This window comes from Brassica napus, chromosome C1 (assembly GCF_020379485.1).
Source record: "Brassica napus cultivar Da-Ae chromosome C1, Da-Ae, whole genome shotgun sequence".
In the NCBI taxonomy this organism is placed as follows: Eukaryota; Viridiplantae; Streptophyta; class Magnoliopsida; order Brassicales; family Brassicaceae; genus Brassica; species Brassica napus.
This window is the reverse complement of record NC_063444.1, coordinates 13,465,177-13,483,290: the sequence shown is the minus strand read 5'-3', so window position 1 is coordinate 13,483,290 and position 18,114 is coordinate 13,465,177. Positions and strand designations below refer to the sequence as shown.

At 36.7% G+C, this 18,114-nt stretch overlaps 5 protein-coding genes across 8 annotated transcripts; 1 reads left to right on the top strand and 4 right to left on the bottom strand.

Annotated features, from left to right (window-relative positions):
• Positions 1-59: 59 nt before the first annotated feature.
• On the bottom strand, positions 60-768 carry LOC106442377. Its single transcript, XM_013884069.2, has 2 exons — positions 757-768; positions 60-530 (listed from the first exon to the last, which is right to left on the bottom strand). The coding sequence occupies exons 1-2, from the start codon at positions 766-768 to the stop codon at positions 60-62; spliced, it is 483 nt and encodes a 160-aa protein (XP_013739523.2).
• On the bottom strand, positions 603-2,732 carry LOC106439698 (AT-hook motif nuclear-localized protein 3). The gene is made up of 5 exons (XM_013881200.3): positions 2,057-2,732; positions 1,768-1,856; positions 1,536-1,667; positions 1,292-1,453; positions 603-1,207 (listed from the first exon to the last, which is right to left on the bottom strand). Exons 1-5 carry the CDS (start codon positions 2,439-2,441, stop codon positions 827-829), a joined length of 1,149 nt encoding a protein of 382 aa, XP_013736654.2. The 5' UTR covers positions 2,442-2,732; the 3' UTR covers positions 603-826.
• Positions 2,733-3,864: 1,132 nt separating this feature from the next.
• Positions 3,865-5,472, top strand: LOC106399521 (uncharacterized protein C227.17c). 4 transcript variants are annotated; one of them, XM_048744187.1, is made up of 4 exons: positions 3,865-4,097; positions 4,364-4,414; positions 4,705-4,823; positions 5,017-5,472. In XM_048744187.1, the coding sequence occupies exons 1-4, from the start codon at positions 4,013-4,015 to the stop codon at positions 5,206-5,208; spliced, it is 447 nt and encodes a 148-aa protein (XP_048600144.1). In that variant the 5' UTR covers positions 3,865-4,012; the 3' UTR covers positions 5,209-5,472. The 4 variants fall into 4 exon arrangements, with proteins under 4 accessions (XP_048600144.1, XP_048600145.1, XP_013695451.2 ...); XM_013839997.3 differs by having other exon boundaries at positions 3,931-4,097; positions 5,086-5,472; XM_048744188.1 differs by lacking the exon at positions 4,364-4,414 and having other exon boundaries at positions 3,866-4,097.
• A 180-nt stretch (positions 5,473-5,652) lies between these two features.
• On the bottom strand, positions 5,653-7,347 carry LOC106397852 (protein SRG1). The gene is made up of 4 exons (XM_013838472.3): positions 7,061-7,347; positions 6,742-6,989; positions 6,168-6,495; positions 5,653-6,084 (listed from the first exon to the last, which is right to left on the bottom strand). The coding sequence occupies exons 1-4, from the start codon at positions 7,307-7,309 to the stop codon at positions 5,842-5,844; spliced, it is 1,068 nt and encodes a 355-aa protein (XP_013693926.2). The 5' UTR covers positions 7,310-7,347; the 3' UTR covers positions 5,653-5,841.
• Positions 7,348-9,488: 2,141 nt separating this feature from the next.
• On the bottom strand, positions 9,489-11,025 carry LOC106375266 (protein SRG1-like). The gene is made up of 4 exons (XM_048744185.1): positions 10,680-11,025; positions 10,311-10,558; positions 9,910-10,237; positions 9,489-9,837 (listed from the first exon to the last, which is right to left on the bottom strand). The coding sequence occupies exons 1-4, from the start codon at positions 10,926-10,928 to the stop codon at positions 9,595-9,597; spliced, it is 1,068 nt and encodes a 355-aa protein (XP_048600142.1). The 5' UTR covers positions 10,929-11,025; the 3' UTR covers positions 9,489-9,594.
• Between the last annotated feature and the right edge of the window lie 7,089 nt (positions 11,026-18,114).

Sequence of the window (18,114 nt, the reverse complement as noted above, 5' to 3'; positions counted from 1 at the left end):
ACCAGTAGGTACCGTAACAGATGGCCATAAAGGAATAAAAATGAGAAAGCTATTAAGTATTAACCAAGTCGCTTCTCTTCGTTGAGCGTTTGGGAGAGCCAGTAAGGACCTCCTCTAGCAACGTAGGACTGTGTTCGATTATCTCTCGTCACACTAGCAGCGATCCTAGTTGCAGGGAAGTTCCTTGAAGTGTTTACGTGTGCAAAACGCCACGATTCCAAGTCACTCAACATGGCTAGAATTGTAGAGGAGAGGCTTCTTAGTGACGGAAATCTATTAGGATTGAGGAATACCTCTCTCGCTTGTTCGAAATCCGCCTCAAAAGTAATGTTCTGTTGGTTAGTGCTTCTCATACCCTCTACTGCCCATAGTATAGCCCAGAGTTCCGCTTCTCTATTAGACCCAATGCCAGAATATTGTCTACGACTATGTAGCATCACTGAGCCATTACTGTCTCTAAGGATCCATGCAGCTCCACTAGATGATGAACCTTCTGACCAAGATGCTCCTATGTTGCATTTCACGGTCCCCTGTTCACTTTAGATGTTTAAAAGCCATCTAGAGATAAAAGCCATATATATATAATATTTGAAACATTTAAATTTGAAAAAGGAAAGAGAGAACTTTCTTGAATGAGAATGTTCTGCAACAGTAAGTTTGTTTTCTGATATGGCTACTACAACAATCACAAGAGGAGAGAAACCTAATGATAGCATCTTCTAACCAGTATGTGTTAATAAACCCATCAACCAAAACCTGAAAACCCATCACTCCCATAACAAATCCCATGAAAATAAACACAGCAAATGATCATCAGCTCGGAATCTCAGTTGTCAGATTCTCCAAATTCTTCATCCTCACCTTCTAACTCATCGCCATCTCCTTCATCCTCTTCCCCCTCATCTTCTCCTCCTCCTCCACCACCTCCTCCTCCTTGGATGGAAGAGAAAGGATCCTTGACGTGGTTAACCGAGTTTGTGTAGTAACTGTGAACCGCGTTCCCTGTGTTATCATGTGGATACGAAGGAGTTGGTGCAGGTACGGTAACAGAGTTGTTGTTAAGCCTCTCGAATCTCGCTTTTCTTTCTTCTGCTGTGATGTTAAAGGAGATAGAAGGTGGTGGTTGAGCTCCGAATCTTTGCCGTCTTTCTTTTGCTAACTGTAGGTGTGACTGCTCCTGAGCCGCTACAAAAGTCGCTACCATAACCTGTGTAATATAAGACAATGCCAAACACGTAAGATCCTCTAAAGGTCCAAGACAAGAACAAGATCTTGAAAATTTAGAATCAACCTGGACAGGACCAGCAGCAAGAAAGAGACCAGCGAGTCCTCCACCAAAGACACGACCATCTGGTCCTGCAAGACAAACACTCATACCACCAGCTCTACTTCGAGTCCCTCCAGAGTCAGTTTGCATAAACAAACCCGTCAAAGAGAGTATCTCAAAACGACCCTGATGATCACAATAAAAACACAACCCCCAAATAAAACATTTGAAGCAAAACCGTATAGACAAAAGAAGAGAGAAGTTAGACCTCGTAAGTTAGAGTACCCCCGGATGTAGTAGTTTGACGCAGCGTAACATTGGAGATGAGACCGTTTGCTGAAAGGATGCAGATAGCACGAGATCCTTGTTGAGAGAATGTCATTATCTTCATCGTCACATCCTGCACAAATCCATTTGTCAAGCAGCAGTGTTCACTGATTGATCATAGATAAGATATTCGAATGTGTGATCCCCAGTGCCTAAGACTATGATCATCATACCTCTCCTGCGTTAACTGTGAGCATATGAGGTGTAAAGTTAGCGCCGACAAAATCTGCCGCAGTTCCTACACCTGCAAAACTGGTTTCAACTGATTCCAGACAAGTCAAAACCAAAGCTGACACAACCAACAAAGACATTAAGCTAAAGTCTTAGCCTTTTCTCACTTGTGACTCAACAGTTCACTTCTTATTCCAAAATAGATCCATGTGAGTCACATAACTAACAAAACTGCTACATTTCTAGTTCTGAACAGACACAACATCGAAAGTAGGAGAGACATAATAATACCAGGACTTCTGTCGAATTGGAACATCTCAGGCTTCTTAAGCCATTGACTAGACCTGCCACGCCCTCTTCCTCGCTTCCTAGGAGGTAACCCCGACGTCAACGGAACAGAGGAGGAGATTGGCATCGGGGAAAGAGTCACTGCGAGAGTCCCGTCGGGATTATACTTTCTCGGCCTCCCTCTCTTCTTCTTCTGCTTCTCGGAGGAAGCTGTCTCCGTCGGCATTGTTAAGCTGAACGGAGGAGCCGCATTCCCAACAGAAGAAGTGGTGGGTGGGGCCGAGAACGGGTTAGGGTTATCGGGTCGTGGTGGGTCCATCGGGTAAGCAGCAGCAGCTTGGTGGTTCAAGCTGGTGGTGTTATTGTTGGTTCCTTCTCTCTCCTCCATCTGGACATAAAGATGAGTGACTCCGACAAAATGAGTAGAGCCCAAATCTGAAGATCCCCTTCCGAATCTTTGTGATCACGAAAGATTCAAGCTTGGTTCTACTACAAGCTCGAGATTCAGAGATAAAGAGCTAAAACGAAAGATCAAGTTTTTAGGGGAAAGAGACAAAAAAAAAAAAAAACACACAGAGCCTCCACGGAAAAAATCAATCCTAATTTCAGAATGATTCTATCTAAAACATCGAGAATTATAAGCAAAGATGAAAGATCTAATTTTTTTTTTTCAATGGGGGGGGGGGGGTGGGGGGTGGTTTAAGTTGGGGGAGAAATGTGAAATTAGGGTTTTTGCAAAGAGAAATATAAACAAATAAAAAAAAATTATAATCAATAAAAAAGAAAAGGGCGAGAAATAAAATAATGTAACTGTAGATTTAAATAGTGTAAATGGAATATATATAAAAATCATGACTTAATTTAAATAATTAATTACTCCCTCCGTTTTTAATATAAGTCGTTTTAGAAAAAAAAAATTGTTCCAAATTATATGACGTTTTCGGTTTTCTATGTAAAATTTATTAACACTTAATGTCATACGACCAATGATAATATACCTTATATTTTATTATTGGTTGATTTGTGGTTAGTTAAATAATTAATGATGTTTTTGTTTAAAAAATATAAAAATTTATTGATTTTTTAATTTATGTGTATAATTCTAAAACGACTTATATTAAAAAAACAGAAGGAGTAAAAGGTTAAGCAGTAATAGTGATTCAATCTATTATTAGTGTTTAATTTTTTTCATATCAATTAATAAATTGTTAACTTTTTCTGTTTCTTTTTATTGACTAAAGCTAATTAAATAAATAAATATATGGAACAAAATATAAATGATCAAAATAGTAAATAATTTCAAATTGTGCAAAGAAAATTGTAAAAATAATTTAAACTAAAAAAAAATAAAACATCATTTAAAATAAAACAGAAAGAATATATCGTATTCGGAAATTCTAAATTGGATAAGGACCAAACAAATGGTTTGGTATTTTCCCTTTTGTTTAGTCAACTAATCGTTTTCTATTTACTTAAATTGTATTAGTTTTTTGATTTGGGATATTAAAATAAGGAAGAAAAAAAGGCTGTAAAGAGAAAGAGATAACGTAACGTTTGAGCCATGCTATAATGCTTTTTTGGCCTACAATAAATATTAAGATAGTGACATATCTCTTTTTAGTATAATCTCGTTGACTAAGCTCAAGTTACCTCCCAGACTCCCCTCCCACACACGAGTGGTCACCGGTCCTTTCATTCAGACCCACGGTCCCACGGGCTGGGCTTGTCAGCGCTCCATTTTCACATGTCATGATGATGATGATACACATCATCATCCTGGGAATTGTAATGTCGCACACAGTGAGTGTATCATCTTCTTCTTGTGGGCTTTTCTTATTGGGCTTTACATACCAATGTAAAAGCGGATTAAAAACCTCTGAATCCGAAACCCGGATACCAACCACCTGACCCGTTTCCAGATCCATTTCTTCTTTCCCGCACCTACTCGGAGTAGACACGATGAGCACGGAGATGGAGGAATATTCAGCTGTGCGGCGGCGCGTGTCCTGCACTAAATACTTCGACGCTCTGTGGTTCTGCTACTGTATGTCTTGTTTCACTCCCTTGTCTGATCGCATTCTCTGATTCTACATCTTCGGTTTTCTTCAAAATTTGAACTTGATTGTTATTTGAACCATTCGTTAGAAACAGTCTTCTCTTTGCTCTGTCAACAACTGGTTTTGGAGTTTTCGTGTTTGTTTAATACACTACAAAAACATTGCTCAAGGTGTAGAAATGGTTTAGTTTTTTTTACTCAAAAGATGGGGAATTTTCGTATTTTGAAAGATGTATTTGTATGTTTTGTTGAAGGGATATCTAGATGCTCCAACATAACCAGCAATGGCGATGAGACAGAACAAGGTTGAGTTTCTTTTTTGTTTTTCAAAAGGAATAGTCTTGAAATGTTTTTAGCTAAGCTGTATCGCTTTGCATCATCCAAATTCTTGTTTCTTGATAAAATCCGATAAAGGTTTCACCTTTTAGGAAACCCTTTTGTATTTGGTCTTTAGATGTATCTGTATGTTTTGTACCTGTGTCTCTGTTTTCTCCATCGGTGCGAGCGAGGGTCCTTTTTGCATTCACTTTATCTATAATGCTGTCTTGCCTCTATTGACCTGAGGATTAACTCAGACTATTTATCTCTTGTGCAGCACCATATTACCAGATGCAGCAGTACTACCGGGTTGGAAAACTTGATGATTGTACTAAGAAGTTCTCTGCTCTCTTTGATTGTCTTTCCTTAAAGACAAAAAGTGCTTCGGAAGCCGAGGTTTGTACTTTCTTTGATCTGACAGTTTTTTTTTTTCTTCATTACTTTTGTGTACTCAAGGGGATCAAAGCACTAGCATCCTATCACATAGACTAGATAACCTCAAATAACAATTATGGTTCAAATTAGGGTTTTACCTGTTGCAACTAATAAACATGGAACATTGTTCTTCTGCACCTTATCGAAATCACAGGTTGAGTTTCGACTGTTTATGTATATGGGAATATCTGTTGTGCTCCAAAATAAGGTTTGTCGATTGCAGAAAATTATGGAAGAGCAAGAGAAGGCAGACGCAGCAAAACATATATGGATTATGCGGACGCAGGAAGAAGCTTCAAGTCATTGGAACGAGACTTTCGGGCATTTGGATGATCCCAATTATTAGATAGAAGTACAGTTTCACTTTCTCCACTGGATTCTTGATGGTCATTTTTACTTTCAAGAAACTAGATTTCTGCAGATTGTTCTGCAGGATATAAACAAGCTTTTGTCATCAGTTACCATGAACATTTTGAGCTGAGTTATCTCCTCAATCCCTAAAGAAGCGACCCAAAAAGATGGAGATCATTTGTTGAACCATAGTTGTATTTGGTTGATCTGTTAGCAGAAAGGTACTGAATTTTATTAATAAATTTGATACTATTTTTTACCTTTTTTTCTTTTTTTTTTTTTTAATAGAAGTCGTATATTACAAAGTTTAGCAGTTTTTATATATGATGATCAGAGTGGTACCACTAGGCCTAGAAATTTTTCTACAAATGTTTACTGTTTTCCCTGTGAAAGATTGAATGATACACCAACGATTAACTGTTCTAACGACTCTCCTGTATGTTGCCGAAACGTTGCCCGTATAGTTTTATTAGATTAAGCTTTGCGCAACAGTACATGAAGAAGCAAAAACGTTACGGACTGGTGTGATTGGCTTGAGATTTGAAGCAAAGAGAGAGGTTAACATAGTATAAAAACTACAACAAGAACGGTCGGAGAAGACAGTTTATTTGGCAGCATTGTTTTCCCTTTAGATTCTCCAAACATCAAGAAAAGCTTTTCCATCTAACTCACGAGAGGCCAAGCCCTTGAAATACTCTTCAGGGGTCACTGTTCTGAAACATGCACCCTTTTGCCTTTCAACGAGACTTCTCAACGGCCCAATCTCTTTACCCGTTCCCGTATTATGAAACGTCGCCACAGAAAGCCTCTCCTTCTCTGAGTTCACAACCCCACGATGCTCTATACTTTTGTATGCCCCATTCGTTATCATCTACATTAGTAACCAATACCCTTAATAAAAACCATTCACAATAATATACCATTTGCTCTCTCTCTCTAGTCCATATGACTTACCTCTAACATGTCTCCAATATTCACAACAAACGCATTTGGGAGAGGTTTGACTGAAACCCACTTGCCATTTTTCTTGATCTGGAGACCTTCCACTTCATTCACCTGCAAAAGGATGGTGAGTCCTGTAGCATCTGAATGAGGAGTTAGACCATAAACCTTATCCGGCTCCGGACAGGGAGGGTAGTAATTCATCCTCAGTTTCTGTCCTAAGTCGTCGCCAAACAAGTACTCCATTTCATCAGGTTTGATCTTCAGGGCTCTTGCCATGTTCGCTAGTAAGATCTTAGCTATGCTTTTCACTTCAGATGAGTACTTCTCTAGTGCATCTCTGAAAAAAAAAAACATAACCAAGTTTTAAAACAGAGAAGACTTGTGGAGTTGGCATAACCGGATCTGGAGACAGGCCAGTGAAATATGGACATTGACCCCAACAAATTTTAAATATATACTTCGACGTTCCTCAAATTATTTTTCTTAAACAAATATTTTATTAAAGTTCTTAGTAAATTTTTATGATCTCCAAAATCTTCAGGCCCTGAGAATTGGTAATCGTTTATTCGTCATTGATGCCAACCTAAAGGGAGGAGGTAACTTGGGGAACAAGTGAGGCTTGCGTAAATGAATAGGTTGCATTGTGAGGAGGAACATGTCTCCCCAGTCGAGTTTCTGCTCCTCTGAAACCACAAAAGCTTGTCCAAACCCTTCGATCTCACCTGGTCGTTGCCGGAGTTTCCTCTTCTCTTCCATGGGAAGGTTGAAGAAATCTTGAACCTCTGACTTGATTTTTTCCAAGGAACTTGAGTCCATTCCATGGTTTATAAGCTAGAGTCAATCATATATAAAGGCAAGTCAACATTGATGTAAGTTTGTAAAGAATGAGTTTTAAGACATGCCTGGAAAAATCCCCACTCTTTGCATGCAAAGTCGAGCTTGTCAATCTCTGAATCCATGGAGGTTGAAGAACACAAAAGGTTCATGTCGATGATTGGGATCTCGGTTCTTAAATCACTGTCGATCTCAGCTTTGTCTAGATCAAACCGTAGGTACCTCGGTGGAACCGTGGTGATCAGGTTCTCCTCCACCATCTCTTGAACAGAAGGAACTATAATGGAGCTCCACTGGATGCCTCTCTTGGCTTCCATTGCTGCTTGTTCTTGAATGATGAAAAAATGAAACTAATGCCGAATATAATGAGAGGTCTTTGATAACTGTTCAAATTACAAGACTTTTATTGTTTTCTTTTTTTGACTTTTCTGTTATAAACTTACGAGTGTGGAAGCACCAACCAAAAAGAAATTGGATTTGCCAATGTCAAATATTACGAGTGTGGTTCTTGGTAATTGTCCAAATGATTGTTTTGTTTTTTGACTTTTTGTTGCGAGTGTCGGAGCATTAAATTTGTTATATTATAAAGTTCTAAGTTTGTATTTTTTTGTTCTTTTGTTTTGTTAAGTAAATGGTTTTTGGCCTTCATAAAGCCTCAACCACACCATGAAAACTTGTTTAAGCAGAGAGGGTAACATCTGATAAGTGGTCTGAAGCCTCTGTTAGGCGTCAAGGTGCATCAAACTCGGTTTTAACTGTTGCAGCTCTTACTTTCAGCATCAGTTATGTTATTCTTACGGAAACATATAAACATTTAACATTGTTCTTCTGCACAATATCTAAATTACACAATAAAACATTGGTTGAGTTTCGACTGTTTATGTATATGAGAGTATCTGTTATGTTCCATAATATTTAAGGTTTGACAACTGCAAAAAATTCTAGAAGAGCAAGAGAAAGCAGAAGCATCAAAACATATATGGATTATGCGGACACAAGAAGAAGCTTCAAATCATTGGAACGAAACTTTTGGGGATTTGGATGATCCAAATTGTTAGAAGTACACTTTCACTTTCTCCACTGAATTCTTGATGGTCATTTTTACTTTCAAGAAACTCGATTTCTGCTAGAGATCTGCTGATTTTTCTGCCGGATAGAAAAAAACATTTTGTCATCGGTTACCATGAACATTTTTGAGGTAAGTTCAATCCCCAAAGAAGCGACCCACAAAGATGGAGGGATGTTCAGAGATCATTTATTGGTTGATTGCTAAATGAAATCTTACATCTGTCATCTGTTAACAGAAAGGTACTGGAATTTGATTAATAAAGTTCATAATGTTAGACATACACCAATGTTTATTTCTCTTTAAAAGGTCTTAATATTACAAAATTTAGCATTTTTTAATATTTGATCAGTGGTACCACTAGGCCAAGGAATTTTCTGCAAGTGTTTAGTGTTTCCCTTTGAAAAAATGTCTTTTGTGGCCTTAAGATTATTATAGAATGAATGATGCACCAACGATTAACTGTTATGATAACGACGATCTTGTGTGCTGCCAAAACGTTGCTTTCTAGTTTTATTATATTAAGCTTTGCACAATACATGAATAGCGCGATTGTCTTGAGATTTGAAGCATAGAGAGAGATTTAACAAAGGAGAAACATAGTATACATCTACTACACCAAGAACGGTGTTGGATCAATTTAAACCAAATGGGTTTAATTAAAGTGTGAAAAGAAATGGGCCAATGTAATCAAAGCATAATGGCATAAGTTAATGAAGGATTGGGAAACATCCCACGTCGCTTACAAGGGCTGAGGATGAGTTGTATATATAAGCTATTACATTTACCTTGTTTCAAACGGCTTACAGGAAAAAATGGCTCCCCACGCGCGCGCCACCGCCCGGACGGCTCGGCTTGGGTCTTGGTGGAGGGCCGCCTTTTTGAACTAAGTTAAGGCTCAACGTTTTGCCATTTAATTCGGAAAAAAACGACATGTATTTTTATTTAAAACGACAAGTAGTTTGTTTAGAAAATAAAAACGTCATGCATTTTATTCTCTCGAAAGTTTTAAACGAGATAAGAGAGAGTCTTGAGGAAGAAGTTTCGGAACTCAACTTCCCTCGATCTCCGCGAGATTCTCGCCCACGTGCAGCAGCTGTTGCGGGAAGTGGGTCTTCTCCGTCTCTTTAAATTCGTCTCTCCTCTTCCTTCATTGAAAAACTTTTTTCACATCGAAACCAATAGCTAAAATCCCTTAGCGTAAGTCATAAATACGAAAGTGTTTCGTAGAGTTTATAGTTCGATAGGGCAATCACGAGTGAGACGTGATTTATCTGCCATGGTTGTATCCTGGGACTCTATATTCGTACAGTCTCGTCTCACTAACGGAACGAATATTTTGAGGTAAGGAAAGAGATCATATCTCGACTCCATGTTTGTTTGCGAATACAATTTCTTATCGTTCTTGTATTCATTCTTACATTCGTCTATTTTCCTTAACATCGCTTTTATTTTATCGTTTATGTCATTCCGGTTTACCGGCGTCTACAAACGGTCGGAGAAGACAAAGTTTATTTGGTGTTGCATTATTATCCTTTAGATTCTCCAAACATCAAGGAAAGCTTTCCCATCGAGCTCAAGGGAGGCCAAGCCCTTGAAATACTCTTCAGGGGTCACGGTTCTGAAACATGCACCCTTTTGCCTTTCAACGAGACTTCTCAACGGACCAATCTCTTTACCCGTTCCCGTATTGTGAAACGTCGCCATAGAAAGCCTCTCCTTCTCTGAGTTCACAACCCCGCGATGCTCTATGCTTTTGTATGTCCCATTCGTTATCATCTACATTGATAACCAAAACCCTTAACAAACTATTCACAAATGATATACCGTTGTCTCGTCCATATGACTTACCTCTAACATGTCTCCAATATTGACAACGAAAGCATCTTGTAGAGGTTTGACTGAAACCCACTTTCCATTTTTCTTGATCTGGAGACCTTCCACTTCATTCATCTGCAAGAGGATGGTGAGTCCTGTAGCATCTGAATGTGGAGTTAGACCAATAACCTGGTCCGGTTCAGGACAAGGAGGGTAGTAGTTCATCCTCAGCTTCTGTCCTAAGTCGTCACTAAACAAGTATTCCATTTCCTCAGGTTTGATCTCCAGGGCTCTTGCCATTTTCGCTAATAAGATCTTAGCTATGCTTTTCACTTCATCTGAATACTTCTCTAGTGTATCTCTGATAAAAACATAACCAAGTTTTGAAACAGAGAGGACTTGTGATGTCGGTAAAAGCTTCTATGAATGCAAACCTGAAGGGAGGACCTAACTTGGGAAACAAGTGAGGCTTGCGTAGATGAACAGGTTGCATGGTGATGAAGAACATGTCTCCCCAGTCCAGTTTCTGTTCCTCTGAAACCACAAAAGCTTGTCCAAACCCTTCTATCTCACCTGGTCGTTGCCAGAGGTTCTTCTTCTCTGTCATGGGAAGGTTGAAGAAGTCTTGAATCTCTGACTTGATCTTGTCCAAGAAACTTGAGTCTATTCCATGGTTTATAAGCTAGAGAGATAATCATAAAGCTTTTGTTCAAACCGTCCTTGTAACCGAAACTATTGCCCGTTTTAAACGGGACGATGTTATAATATATAAAAAAAAATATGTCTGAGTTTTTGAAACTTGCCTGGAAAAATCCCCACTCTTTGCATGCAGAGTCGAGCTTGTCGATCTCTGAATCCATGGAGGTTGAAGAATACAAAAGGTTCATGTCGATGATTGGGATCTCGGTTGTTAAATCACTGTCGATCTCAGCTTTGTCTAGATCAGACCGTACATACCTCGGAGGAACCGTGCTGATGAGGTTCTCCTCCACCATCTCTTGAACAGAAGGAACTATGATGGAGCTCCACTGGATACCTCCCTTGGCTTCCATGGCTGCCTGTTCTTGAATGATGAAAAAATGAAGCTAATGCCAAATGCCAAATATAATGAGAGGTCTACTTGATAACTGTTCAAATTACAAGACGTTTAGATAAGAGAAAAATGAAAAGCAGTATAATTATTTAGACCATCTTGTTCGCCCTATTTTTAGGGTCTAATAGACTAAACCCATTTTTTACTCTATTATAGAATGAAAAATAGAATATTATTATAACATTTTTACTCTAAACTCTATTTTAGAGTAAAAAATAGAGTGCGCATACACATGACCTTGATCTCTTTCAATTGACAACACTAGCACACTTACGTAAGAAAACGATGAACATCTTGAAGTTGATATGATGTCATCAAAGAATATGTTTTGGTTTGTAGACAAAGAGTCCGAGATATGGTTACTTTTCAATGCTGTATTCCATTTAGTCCAACCTGAGTCCAATCAAGGATTATATGCTGTAATCCTTTCATTTTTTTTTTGACTAAGTAATCCATTTTTTGTGATCTTAGGAAAAGTAAATGTCTGCGACTCCAGAAATCTCATATCCGGCCTAGTCGAGAGGAGGTGAATCCTATCATGTACGAATGATGAAGACACAGTGAAGGCCTCAGCCCAGCAAAACTACCAGAGTAATAACAAAAGAAAATCAAGTATTCGGTCAGCAAAGCGCAGTTTCTGCGATGGTGTTGTCAAAAAGACATGGTTGATGCCTTCAAAATGTAATTGGTTCATATATGTCGTCACCGGTTCAAATGTAACAAAGATCAATACTGTTAAAACAGAAACACAGAGTTGGACCTAACTTGCTTTTAGGTAAAAACTATATATTATAATAAATTTGATTATAACATTAATAATAATGAGAGGTCTACTTGATGAAAAAATGAAGCTAATGCCAAATGCCAAATATAATGAGAGGTCTACTTGATAACTGTTCAAATTACAAGACGTTTAGATAAGAGAAAATGAAAAGCAGTATAATTATTTAGACCATCTTGTTCGCCCTATTTTTAGGGTCTAATAGACTAAACCCATTTTTTACTCTATTATAGAATGAAAAATAGAATATTATTATAACATTTTTACTCTAAACTCTATTTTAGAGTAAAAAATAGAGTGCGCATACACATGACCTTGATCTCTTTCAATTGACAACACTAGCACACTTACGTAAGAAAACGATGAACATCTTGAAGTTGATATGATGTCATCAAAGAATATGTTTTGGTTTGTAGACAAAGAGTCCGAGATATGGTTACTTTTCAATGCTGTATTCCATTTAGTCCAACCTGAGTCCAATCAAGGATTATATGCTGTAATCCTTTCACTTTTTTTTGACTAAGTAATCCATTTTTTGTGATCTTAGGAAAAGTAAATGTCTGCGACTCCAGAAATCTCATATCCGGCCTTGTCGAGAGGAGGTGAATCCTATCATGTACGAATGATGAAGACACAGTGAAGGCCTCAGCCCAGCAAAACTACCAGAGTAATAACAAAAGAAAATCAAGTATTCGGTCAGCAAAGCGCAGTTTCTGCGATGGTGTTGTCAAAAAGACATGGTTGATGCCTTCAAAATGTAATTGGTTCATATATGTCGTCACCGGTTCAAATGTAACAAAGATCAATACTGTTAAAACAGAAACACAGAGTTGGACCTAACTTGCTTTTAGGTAAAAACTATATATTATAATAAATTTGATTATAACATTAATAATAATGAGAGGTCTACTTGATGAAAAAAATGAAGCTAATGCCAAATGCCAAATATAATGAGAGGTCTACTTGATAACTGTTCAAATTACAAGACGTTTAGATAAGAGAAAATGAAAAGCAGTATAATTATTTAGACCATCTTGTTCGCCCTATTTTTAGGGTCTAATAGACTAAACCCATTTTTTACTCTATTATAGAATGAAAAATAGAATATTATTATAACATTTTTACTCTAAACTCTATTTTAGAGTAAAAAATAGAGTGCGCATACACATGACCTTGATCTCTTTCAATTGACAACACTAGCACACTTACGTAAGAAAACGATGAACATCTTGAAGTTGATATGATGTCATCAAAGAATATGTTTTGGTTTGTAGACAAAGAGTCCGAGATATGGTTACTTTTCAATGCTGTATTCCATTTAGTCCAACCTGAGTCCAATCAAGGATTATATGCTGTAATCCTTTCACTTTTTTTTGACTAAGTAATCCATTTTTTGTGATCTTAGGAAAAGTAAATGTCTGCGACTCCAGAAATCTCATATCCGGCCTTGTCGAGAGGAGGTGAATCCTATCATGTACGAATGATGAAGACACAGTGAAGGCCTCAGCCCAGCAAAACTACCAGAGTAATAACAAAAGAAAATCAAGTATTCGGTCAGCAAAGCGCAGTTTCTGCGATGGTGTTGTCAAAAAGACATGGTTGATGCCTTCAAAATGTAATTGGTTCATATATGTCGTCACCGGTTCAAATGTAACAAAGATCAATACTGTTAAAACAGAAACACAGAGTTGGACCTAACTTGCTTTTAGGTAAAAACTATATATTATAATAAATTTGATTATAACATTAATAATAATGAGAGGTCTACTTGATGAAAAAAATGAAGCTAATGCCAAATGCCAAATATAATGAGAGGTCTACTTGATAACTGTTCAAATTACAAGACGTTTAGATAAGAGAAAATGAAAAGCAGTATAATTATTTAGACCATCTTGTTCGCCCTATTTTTAGGGTCTAATAGACTAAACCCATTTTTTACTCTATTATAGAATGAAAAATATAATATTATTATAACATTTTTACTCTAAACTCTATTTTAGAGTAAAAAATAGAGTGTGCATACACATGACCTTGATCTCTTTCAATTGACAACACTAGCACACTTACGTAAGAAAACGATGAACATCTTGAAGTTGATATGATGTCATCAAAGAATATGTTTTGGTTTGTAGACAAAGAGTCCGAGATATGGTTACTTTTCAATGCTGTATTCCATTTAGTCCAACCTGAGTCCAATTTACAAGTGAGGGGTGATCCCCTTTATATACACTTTCTCTTCCTCAACGAACGGTTCAGATCAAACCGATCTAACGGTTGTGAAACTTCTTCTCAAGTGTTCCACAACCTTCTACACTTTTCTACACTTCTCTACACTTCTCTACACTTCTCCATACCTAAGATATTTTACAAAAGACTTAAAGCTTAAGAAAATACTTAGTGGAGTGGGCTTGATTCACCTTTGGCCCGACCCGACCTTTGGTTGTCTTCATGGACGTTTGGGTTAAAACGGGCCGTGACATCTAAGGATTATATGCTGTAATCCTTTCATATTTTTTTGACTAAGTAATCCATTTTTTGTGATCTTAGGAAAAGTAAATGTCTGCGACTCCAGAAATCTCATATCCGGCCTAGTCGAGAGGAGGTGAATCCTATCATGTACGAATGATGAAGACACAGTGAAGGCCTCAGCCCAGCAAAACTACCAGAGTAATAACAAAAGAAAATCAAGTATTCGGTCAGCAAAGCGCAGTTTCTGCGATGGTGTTGTCAAAAAGACATGGTTGATGCCTTCAAAATGTAATTGGTTCATATATGTCGTCACCGGTTCAAATGTAACAAAGATCAATACTGTTAAAACAGAAACACAGAGTTGGACCTAACTTGCTTTTAGGTAAAAACTATATATTATAATAAATTTGATTATAACATTAATAATAATGAGAGGTCTACTTGATGAAAAAAATGAAGCTAATGCCAAATGCCAAATATAATGAGAGGTCTACTTGATAACTGTTCAAATTACAAGACGTTTAGATAAGAGAAAATGAAAAGCAGTATAATTATTTAGACCATCTTGTTCGCCCTATTTTTAGGGTCTAATAGACTAAACCCATTTTTTACTCTATTATAGAATGAAAAATAGAATATTATTATAACATTTTTACTCTAAACTCTATTTTAGAGTAAAAAATAGAGTGCGCATACACATGACCTTGATCTCTTTCAATTGACAACACTAGCACACTTACGTAAGAAAACGATGAACATCTTGAAGTTGATATGATGTCATCAAAGAATATGTTTTGGTTTGTAGACAAAGAGTCCGAGATATGGTTACTTTTCAATGCTGTATTCCATTTAGTCCAACCTGAGTCCAATCAAGGATTATATGCTGTAATCCTTTCACTTTTTTTTGACTAAGTAATCCATTTTTTGTGATCTTAGGAAAAGTAAATGTCTGCGACTCCAGAAATCTCATATCCGGCCTTGTCGAGAGGAGGTGAATCCTATCATGTACGAATGATGAAGACACAGTGAAGGCCTCAGCCCAGCAAAACTACCAGAGTAATAACAAAAGAAAATCAAGTATTCGGTCAGCAAAGCGCAGTTTCTGCGATGGTGTTGTCAAAAAGACATGGTTGATGCCTTCAAAATGTAATTGGTTCATATATGTCGTCACCGGTTCAAATGTAACAAAGATCAATACTGTTAAAACAGAAACACAGAGTTGGACCTAACTTGCTTTTAGGTAAAAACTATATATTATAATAAATTTGATTATAACATTAATAATAATGAGAGGTCTACTTGATGAAAAAATGAAGCTAATGCCAAATGCCAAATATAATGAGAGGTCTACTTGATAACTGTTCAAATTACAAGACGTTTAGATAAGAGAAAATGAAAAGCAGTATAATTATTTAGACCATCTTGTTCGCCCTATTTTTAGGGTCTAATAGACTAAACCCATTTTTTACTCTATTATAGAATGAAAAATAGAATATTATTATAACATTTTTACTCTAAACTCTATTTTAGAGTAAAAAATAGAGTGCGCATACACATGACCTTGATCTCTTTCAATTGACAACACTAGCACACTTACGTAAGAAAACGATGAACATCTTGAAGTTGATATGATGTCATCAAAGAATATGTTTTGGTTTATAGAAAAAGAGTCCGAGATATGGTTACTTTTCAATGTTGTATTCCATTTAGTCCAACCTGAGTCCAATCAAGGATTATATGCTGTAATCCTTTCATTTTTTTTGACTAAGTAATCCATTTTTTGTGATCTTAGGAAAAGTAAATGTCTGCGACTCCAGAAATCTCATATCCGGCCTTGTCGAGAGGAGGTGAATCCTATCATGTACGAGTGATGAAGACACAGTGAAGGCCTCAGCCCAGCAAAACTACCAGAGTAATAACAAAAGAAAATCAAGTATTCGGTCAGCAAAGCGCAGTTTCTGCGATGGTGTTGTCAAAAAGACATGGTTGATGCCTTCAAAATGTAATTGGTTCATATATGTCGTCACCGGTTCAAATGTAACAAAGATCAATACTGTTAAAACAGAAACACAGAGTTGGACCTAACTTGCTTTTAGGTAAAAACTATATATTATAATAAATTTGATTATAACATTAATAATAATGAGAGGTCTACTTGATGAAAAAATGAAGCTAATGCCAAATGCCAAATATAATGAGAGGTCTACTTGATAACTGTTCAAATTACAAGACGTTTAGATAAGAGAAAATGAAAGGCAGTATAATTATTTAGACCATCTTGTTCGCCCTATTTTTAGGGTCTAATAGACTAAACCCATTTATTACTCTATTATAGAATGAAAAATAGAATATTATTATAACATTTTTACTCTAAACTCTATTTTAGAGTAAAAAATAGAGTGCGCATACACATGACCTTGATCTCTTTCAATTGACAACACTAGCACACTTACGTAAGAAAACGATGAACATCTTGAAGTTGATATGATGTCATCAAAGAATATGTTTTGGTTTGTAGACAAAGAGTCCGAGATATGGTTACTTTTCAATGCTGTATTCCATTTAGTCCAACCTGAGTCCAATCAAGGATTATATGCTGTAATCCTTTCATTTTTTTTTGACTAAGTAATCCATTTTTTGTGATCTTAGGAAAAGTAAATGTCTGCGACTCCAGAAATCTCATATCCGGCCTTGTCGAGAGGAGGTGAATCCTATCATGTACGAATGATGAAGACACAGTGAAGGCCTCAGCCCAGCAAAACTACCAGAGTAATAACAAAAGAAAATCAAGTATTCGGTCAGCAAAGCGCAGTTTCTGCGATGGTGTTGTCAAAAAGACATGGTTGATGCCTTCAAAATGTAATTGGTTCATATATGTCGTCACCGGTTCAAATGTAACAAAGATCAATACTGTTAAAACAGAAACACAGAGTTGGACCTAACTTGCTTTTAGGTAAAAACTATATATTATAATAAATTTGATTATAACATTAATAATAATGAGAGGTCTACTTGATGAAAAAAATGAAGCTAATGCCAAATGCCAAATATAATGAGAGGTCTACTTGATAACTGTTCAAATTACAAGACGTTTAGATAAGAGAAAATGAAAAGCAGTATAATTATTTAGACCATCTTGTTCGCCCTATTTTTAGGGTCTAATAGACTAAACCCATTTTTTACTCTATTATAGAATGAAAAATAGAATATTATTATAACATTTTTACTCTAAACTCTATTTTAGAGTAAAAAATAGAGTGCGCATACACATGACCTTGATCTCTTTCAATTGACAACACTAGCACACTTACGTAAGAAAACGATGAACATCTTGAAGTTGATATGATGTCATCAAAGAATATGTTTTGGTTTATAGACAAAGAGTCCGAGATATGGTTACTTTTCAATGTTGTATTCCATTTAGTCCAACCTGAGTCCAATCAAGGATTATATGCTGTAATCCTTTCATTTTTTTTGACTAAGTAATCCATTTTTTGTGATCTTAGGAAAAGTAAATGTCTGCGACTCCAGAAATCTCATATCCGGCCTTGTCGAGAGGAGGTGAATCCTATCATGTACGAGTGATGAAGACACAGTGAAGGCCTCAGCCCAGCAAAACTACCAGAGTAATAACAAAAGAAAATCAAGTATTCGGTCAGCAAAGCGCAGTTTCTGCGATGGTGTTGTCAAAAAGACATGGTTGATGCCTTCAAAATGTAATTGGTTCATATATGTCGTCACCGGTTCAAATGTAACAAAGATCAATACTGTTAAAACAGAAACACAGAGTTGGACCTAACTTGCTTTTAGGTAAAAACTATATATTATAATAAATTTGATTATAACATTAATAATAATGAGAGGTCTACTTGATGAAAAAATGAAGCTAATGCCA

Excerpts from the sequence above, each read along its gene's own strand:
- LOC106399521 (XM_048744187.1), top strand. The coding sequence starts at position 4,013 with ATGAGCACGGAGATGGAGGAATATTCAGCTGTGCGGCGGCGCGTGTCC. Across the intron at positions 4,415-4,704 it reads TGGCGATGAGACAGAACAAG|CACCATATTACCAGATGCAG; the intron begins GTTGAGTTTCTT and ends TCTCTTGTGCAG. Across the intron at positions 4,824-5,016 it reads AAAGTGCTTCGGAAGCCGAG|GTTGAGTTTCGACTGTTTAT; the intron begins GTTTGTACTTTC and ends TCGAAATCACAG.
- LOC106397852 (XM_013838472.3), bottom strand. The coding sequence starts at position 7,309 with ATGGAAGCCAAGAGAGGCATCCAGTGGAGCTCCATTATAGTTCCTTCT. Across the intron at positions 6,990-7,060 it reads AAGAGTGGGGATTTTTCCAG|CTTATAAACCATGGAATGGA; the intron begins GCATGTCTTAAA and ends GATTGACTCTAG. Across the intron at positions 6,085-6,167 it reads ATATTGGAGACATGTTAGAG|ATGATAACGAATGGGGCATA; the intron begins GTAAGTCATATG and ends TTACTAATGTAG.
- LOC106439698 (XM_013881200.3), bottom strand. The coding sequence starts at position 2,441 with ATGGAGGAGAGAGAAGGAACCAACAATAACACCACCAGCTTGAACCAC. Across the intron at positions 1,857-2,056 it reads CCAATTCGACAGAAGTCCTG|TTGAAACCAGTTTTGCAGGT; the intron begins GTATTATTATGT and ends GTCTGGAATCAG. Across the intron at positions 1,454-1,535 it reads GGGGTACTCTAACTTACGAG|GGTCGTTTTGAGATACTCTC; the intron begins GTCTAACTTCTC and ends TGTGATCATCAG.
- LOC106375266 (XM_048744185.1), bottom strand. The coding sequence starts at position 10,928 with ATGGAAGCCAAGGGAGGTATCCAGTGGAGCTCCATCATAGTTCCTTCT. Across the intron at positions 10,238-10,310 it reads AAGTTAGGTCCTCCCTTCAG|AGATACACTAGAGAAGTATT; the intron begins GTTTGCATTCAT and ends TGTTTTTATCAG. Across the intron at positions 9,838-9,909 it reads ATATTGGAGACATGTTAGAG|ATGATAACGAATGGGACATA; the intron begins GTAAGTCATATG and ends TTATCAATGTAG.